Source organism: Cibotium barometz, chromosome 27 (assembly GCF_041138505.1).
Source record: "Cibotium barometz isolate CiBa-2024 chromosome 27, ASM4113850v1, whole genome shotgun sequence".
Classification (NCBI taxonomy): Eukaryota; Viridiplantae; Streptophyta; class Polypodiopsida; order Cyatheales; family Cibotiaceae; genus Cibotium; species Cibotium barometz.
In genome coordinates, this window is record NC_141072.1 from 53,257,191 (window position 1) to 53,264,685 (window position 7,495).

At 42.4% G+C, this 7,495-nt stretch overlaps 1 protein-coding gene across 1 annotated transcript in view; it reads right to left on the reverse strand.

Annotated features, from left to right (window-relative positions):
• The window catches only part of LOC147623517 (thioredoxin-like 4, chloroplastic), a 49,101-nt gene extending 44,303 nt beyond the window's left edge, over nt 1-4,798 (reverse strand). The window contains exon 1 of the mRNA XM_086821700.1: nt 4,135-4,798. Coding sequence (XP_086677826.1) covers nt 4,135-4,632 — 498 coding nt within the window. The 5' untranslated portion in view covers nt 4,633-4,798. The remainder of the gene's footprint in view (nt 1-4,134) is intronic.
• Nucleotides 4,799-7,495: the final 2,697 nt, after the last annotated feature.

Genomic DNA, 7,495 nt, shown 5'->3' on the forward strand with positions numbered 1-7,495 from the left:
CTCGAAAGAACGGAAGATAGGGATGGTGCCATGTCCATGCACTGGCACGGAAGACGAATCAACCAAAGCGATCTCGCCTGACCTGGCAGTGAAGTCCTCGAACCAATCTTGATGGGGTGTCATGTGAGCATAGGACCGCTATCCACAATCCACGACCGCGACTGAGAAGTCACAAGAGCAAGTATACGACGAGTACTTGCTAATAGAAGAATACCATCATCCTTCTTGGTCTGAGACACCTCTCTAGAGGAAGAGTTCTTTGCTTCTTCATCCCGCTTCTTCTTGTGACATTGGGGTGATTTATGACCCTTCTTGCCACAATGACACTCAATGTCCTTGTTTTTAGAAGATTTGCTTGTCTTTATCCTTGTCGTTATCCTTGGAGTTCTTGTCAGAACCCCCTTTCCCTTTCTTCTGTTGATTCTTCCCTTTATCTCGTGTAGCCAAAGCTCCATCAGAAACTCTAGAGGTGCCAGTCCGCTAGAGATTGAAAATAAGCATCAATCCTCTCTAGAAGCTTGGAGAGAAGTCGAATAGCCATATCCTCTGTAGAGATATCCTTGCCACAAACAGCAAGCTCGTCCCGGAGGTCTTTCATCTTCGAGATGAAAGCAGATAAAGATGGAAAGGCAGAAACTAATAAGTTCATAAGCTGCTTTCCCAACGCCAAAATCCGACCCGGAGACTTAATCTCATAGAGATCTGCAAATGCCTTCCAAACTTCATGTGCAGCATCTGCTGTACGCAAATGAGAGAGAACAGAATCCTGACAGTTCAACATCAAAAAGGAGAAAATACGATGATCATTCGCCTGCCAAATATCAATGTGCCTGAGTCACACCAAGGGTGGGAGGGGTGGCATTGGCAGGTGTAACAAGCCAATCCCAGATATCCACGCCACGCAAGGCTGATTTCACCTTCACCTTCCACAAAGTGTAGTTGGAACCATCCAACTTTGCAGACTCAGAGAACATGTGAAGTGTAGTCGGGGCAGCCATCACAAAAGCTTGAGCTCAATCTCAGAAATATGCACAATCTCGAAAGGAGTGTCCACCACAAGTACCCAAGGTTGCCACCAAAGCCAGAACCACCACAATACCCCCTCTGCAAAAGGGAATTTCCACTGGAGAGGAAAACGCAGCCAAAGAGGGGCTGTTGTCCTAAAAAAAACAGGCCGCCTAGCTCCAAACTCCAAGAGGGAAAAAAACGTTGATGATAAATTACCTTCAGGCTGTAAGCGATGAAGCCAAAGTGAACCCAAGGGTAAGAAACCCTAGTTCCACATATCATGTCATTCATAAATACTAATTGAAAGCATTAAGAACACATAAAGGCTATAGTCCAAAAAACCCAAAACATTATAAGTACTCAATGTCATTCAACTCATGCTCTTGTTTGGGGATCATGTCAATGGGATAATCTATCCACCAAGGACAATTTTCAACTCCCATTGCATGATTCCTCTCTCAAAAATGGTGGGAGAGAACATGGTAGCCTCTTTTGAAGGCTACATCCACTCTTGAGTAGCCAATGGCACGGCTTCAATAAGCAATCAGCAGCAACTGTCCAAAAAATGCAGCATCCAGAGGGCTGCAAATCTGAGAAAAACGCAGAGGTGAAGGGACTGTAGATAGGGAAAATCTGGGGCAGCAGAGGGAATCGCTGAACCGGGAGCGATGATACCATGAATGAGTACACAGAGCGGAAGCAAATAAACACTAGAGTGTGCTGAGTAGAGAGTGCAAGAGAGAGAGAGATATGGAGCAACTATGCTGAATATACTGAAGTGATACAGTCCCAAGCAAGAGACAAAAAGTGTCTCATAAGTGAGGGAGCAAAGGAAAGACTAGGCAAGATGGAAAAGTGAGAGGCTAGTCCACCTATTTATAGGTAAGAAGGGCTGGCCGACTGGACATGCTAATACTGGCCGACTGGACATGATATAGCTGGCCGACTGGGGAAAATGCATCTAGGCTAGGAAAAATCCCAGAAAAATATATAAAAAGGGGGTGGCCGACCCACAATCAAGGGCCATGAAAAAGAGACCAAAAGGGACACCAAACATGGGCAGAAACTGGGGATGAATGTGCTAACAAGAGTTTCAAAGTTTCGAATGTTTTTTTTTCAGAAGGTTTCGACCCTCACTAAAAACACCATATGTAAAAAAACACACAAACAAACACACACACACACATATATATATCTTAGAAACCACTAGAATATGGTGTCATCCCACACATTCCAAGTGTTACGGATAGGCATTGTAGAATGTGGGATTGTAATTATGGGATTAAGGAGACGAAGAAGATAGGAATTGGGATTAGGAAGAAAAAGAGATGGCAAAAGAGAGGCGAAAAGAAAAGAAGAAGAGGAGGAAGACAAGACTAAGAAAAAGAAGAAGAGGAAGTGGAAGAAGGTAGGAAGGAGAAGAAGAGGGGAAGGAAGGAAAGGAAGAAGAGGAGAAGGACAGAGCCCATGGGCACTCAAGTTGCTACTACAAAAGGATCAACTCAAGGAAAAAAAACAAAACAAAAAAGTTGAAAAAATACGTAAAAAGTTTTTTTTCCCCAAAACTTCTCTAGCTAAGAGATTTCGAGGTTTTTTAGAAATGTTTCGTAGGTTTTGAAACAACAAAACATTACTATGGTCTGTACTCGTCTTAGCCACTCACTATCTCCATGATAGTGTTCGCCAAAGAAGGCATCGCCATCAAGTTTGCCAAAGAAGGTAGGAGGCTTGAGAGTCTTGGGCATATGGAAGCACTACCTGTCAGACATAGGAGCTACATTCTGAATCCACTCATCATGGGATTCTGAGCCAAATAAATACTCTTGGAAATAATGACGCAAGGCACACACCACTACTGGCCATCAATGCACAGCACTGTCTCTTGGTCTCTAATGCGAGGACCAGGGGTGGCAAAGAGTCCTCCGAGCAAAGGCATCAAAGGGCTGTGTGGCATTACCACATGTGGAAACTGCTTCACAATGCCATTGATTGCGGCATAGAAGCCACCTACTGAATTGGTTGGATGCTTGGAGACTGCTCCGAGCGCCATGGAGTAATCACTGCTGGCAAACTGGAGTATGCGATTTACGACCCTTCACGTATGTAGGTCAGATGCTGGTCGGCAGCTTCATGTTGGTCGTGGGCTGGTCCAACTCATCTTGCCCACATAGCATGTCCACCTGTCCAAGCGGCCCACAATTTCCCCACATCATCAGCAAACATTCATAGCCTGACCTGCAACAAAGATCCAGCAGACCTTAGACTCTGACAGACCACACTAGTAGATGAGCTGGCTATCAGCCCAGTCATGCTAACAGTATCTGAGGTTCCAGATCAAGTGTTGAAAGGACAACCTTCAGTGCAATAAGTATATCTACAGAAGACTTGACACCTGTGTGATATTGAGGAGGACCTTCCAGCAGTTGTGGGCACACAGGAAGACATAACATTGTTTTCAGATTGTCAAACATTGGCCAGGGACACCTATGCAGGTAGCATAGACCTTCATCCCCATGCACAGCAAAAAGTTTGTGGTAAGCAAAGAACCAAGCTTCAAAGCCTTCCCTCAGCGCATCTTCTCGTGTTAGTTCATTTCAGACAACTCTTTGCCAAGTCTTCTTGTGTTATCTTTGATCAGTTTCACTTTTGTTTGGGAGCAACGAGAGGAAAAAATTTTGAATTAAAAAAAAGCAGAAGAATTGTAGAACCCAACCCAGATCCGAATCCTCCACCTGTTACAATAGCATTGATCCCAACTGATCCAGATCCAGGCCGTGCTTCCAGGATGCTTTTCTCCCCATTGATTCAAGATTATCAAAAAGGGATGTCACAAGCATCAGCATCAACACTTAAGAGGCATGTGTCATGCTAGGATTCTGGTTAGAAGTAGAGTTTTGTAGAGGACTCGGCCCTTATCCAAAACAATCCTAAACTTATCAGAACCAGTGCAGATGACATGTACAAGCAAAATTTGCGCATGAGATTGACAACACCCCAAACAATACCATCTTCATGCAGATACAGGCACAGGAAAACACAATTGACATTGTCATCTTAATACATCACCACACAGATGTAAACCTGCTATAATTGCTTATCATTTTGAGGAACATGATGGAGACTCACATTATGCTTAAGGAAAACCACCCCAGCATCATCATCACCAGCTCCTTTGCACAGCTTGATGAAGCCCTGCTCTATGTATTTACAGCTACCGCAGGCCGTTCTGTAGAAGTCTACCACAACAAGTGCATTGCTCTCCTTGGCGGTCTCGAGGATGCCGGCAAGCTCGGCATTGGTTCTGAACTCCTTGACACACTCAACAGGGCAAAGATCTTCATCTTCCTCGTCCTTCTTGTCTTTTCTTTCTGCTGCTTGCAGCTTTCTGAACTCTGCTGCATTCAGGGCAGCCAAAGGCTGCAGGCGAGGGGCTCTTCTATCTGGAAACGCTACCCCCAATCCTAGCCCTAGCCCTAACACTCGCCACGTCTGCAAGCCAAGCTTCTTGCTAGGAGACCCTAACCCTGAACTTAACCATATCTGCGATCCATCTTTCAACCTATGTATCCCAGCGATGCTGAGATCGGAGCACACGTAAGACTCAGAGAGAGAAGAGAGTGGCATACTGATATGACAGAAACCCTTCTGCGAAGACTAGTCGCGATTATATGGGCAAATGTAAGCCAATCGCATTAAAGAATTGCAAAACGATTGCTTCTCAAGGGTTTTGGAAAAGATCAAGCAAGAAGCCAAGCTCTTTCCCGTTTCATTTATCATCACATTTTATATACACGTGAACCTCAACCTGCGAGTTACTGAGTACAAAAACAAAACGATCGCTCCTTGGTTTACACGTGGCTGCACTCTCCTCTTATCTTGCCACGTGCCCCCTCTCTCTTAGTGAAGCGTATTCTCATACTTTATTGGAAGAGGAGAAAAAGGCCTTATATTTTTGAAGTGGACTTTGAGTCTCATGGTCCTCAACTTGACAACCTACATATATATGAACATACTTGCTTTTAAGCAACTTGACAACCTACATATATATGAACATACTTGCTTTTAAGCAGCACCATACTTGGTATAAGCATTCTAGCCTAGTGTAGTGGTGACAACCAAACACATGTGAGCAAGCGACTGGATTATTTCTCCTTGGAAACCTATACTCCCCGCCATCTGTCCAAAATATATATATAAGACAATAAAATTAGCTTTTTGCAAGATATAATTTTAAAGAATAACAAGCTGAAAGATAGAACCTCACAAAACTCATTCGGTGGATCAACATTTGAGACGAATGGCGTTTGAACAGGCTTGTAAACAACAAATTGGAAAATTATGTAATGTCCAACGCCTATGCACCGAAAATCTACCTTATTAAGCTTTTCATAGTCTACAAACATTGCATGTAAATGAAGCTAATCCGTAATCTTTCGCAATCTTAGATTGTAAATTCCAAGGAGCCCAAAGCTTTCGTTATAAGCATCTAGACCATACAAACCTAGCGATAAGATATTCCCTGTTTTAAAAAATTGTATCAATAACAATTTATATTAACAATTAAACGCAAAAAGCTACAAAAAAAAACCAAGTTTTTATACCGTAGTACACCTGTATGCTCTAATAGTTCGATCATTAGAGATGATGTTACTTGTCCTTCCCAAGACAGAGGGTCTACAATTGAGCCGTGAAAATTAAATAGATTATGGTAAACAATAATGACTATATTATAGCAAACGCCGAGACTAACACCTTCAATAAATATCTTGTCCATCGCCATAAATAAATGAAAATGATCTCCTTGCCACATCCATCCTATGCAATATTACCAGTGATATCAAATACAATACTACACTTCACTAATCTTTTACGCAAAATTATGAGCTCTCTCTCTCTCTCTCTCTCTCTCTCTCTCTCTCTCTCTCTATGGACGTTAAGTATTTCGAACTAAGCAAGAAAAATTAATAATGCCACTGTAAAGGAAAGCAAGTCAAAAGCAAAACATTTGCTTATCCAAATGTTATAAAAACAAAGAAGAACTCACCATGCCCCTATACCATCTCAAAAAAATTGAACCACTCCTTGAGCAATCGATGGGGCACTCCATACTTGTGAATCTACATGGTGGCTTTACCTCAATGTCAACCATTTATTCTACACAATGTCAGTATATTTAAATATATCAATTTAATATTAACGACGGCAATGGGAGGGAGATAAATTGAATGAATTTTGCCATCCAACTCCTATTTAACTGCATGTCTTTGCATCACCAAAAAAAATCTTATTCTAAAAGAAACATTAATCAACTTGAAAGCATGCACACTTACTAAAAGACAACATAGATTACACATGTCACATCTTTGCGAACATTCTCCTTCCAAATGCTTGCTTGATTGATACAAAGATATCTATGAGTGTAGTCTCTAGCATTTGTAAGTTCCTGTATCAATAGCTCATTCTATACCTTAACCTTATGGGCATAAATTACATTTACATTCTTCTAGATGGCATTTGCAATACCTCTTTGTAGACAACATTAGTTGTGTAGACTTTATTTGTACTTTCATTGCTACTTTCATGGTCCACCGTATCTTTTACATACACTTTCACTACATCTGATGATCTAACACATGACATAGCAACATACAATTGTCCATGTGTGAATACTTGTGTGGCTAAATAAAGTCCCAACACACTCAATGTTTGTTCTTTTGGGACTTATTTATTGGCATACCAAAAGTAGAAAATTGTCTCCCTCTCATGTCAAAAGGCAATTAAAGCATTGATGGAATGAATATTATCCTCTGAAGAATGAAGACCCTGTCTTCAATGTTTGTATCTGTAATAATTTCTACTTCTATCGCCTTTGAGTGAAATTGCTTACATATCAGTCTAGACCATTATAAATTCCCAGCTGGGGATCCAAATTGCAAAGGAGCATGATAGGAGCATTCATCTTTAAAAGCAAGCGGTGAGGAGGGTAACCACCATCGAGGTTCAAACTATTCAAGTACTCAACTGCATACAATATTCTGTCACTCTCAGAAGAAACCGAATTTGCACTGAGGTATTCTCTTTCAAGACCAGGTAATGCAGTGAAGGCTAGTTCATTAAGCTCATCCACCTCTACACTTTGAAGAGTATGTATACCCATTCTACCAAACACAACAAGGAGTTCCCATGGATCAACATTTGTGGTGGTGGAATTGCCACTCTACCTCCTTGATTGTTTGGATGGTCTATCGAGCCATCCTGATTTGTAAAGTCCAATTGACATCATGTCACGTAGGCTGTAATGCCTGTGACCGACGGCAAACCGGATGGCCATATCCGGGAGAGGACGCCCATGCGGAGTCATGGGCGGCCAGGCTAGTGTGGACGGCAGGCCACACACTATATAGCCTGGGGGATGAGGGGCAATCCTCATTCTTCCTCTATGGCTGGGTGGTGAGCCAGAGGCCGTCCCCTCTCGTGGTAATGCCCG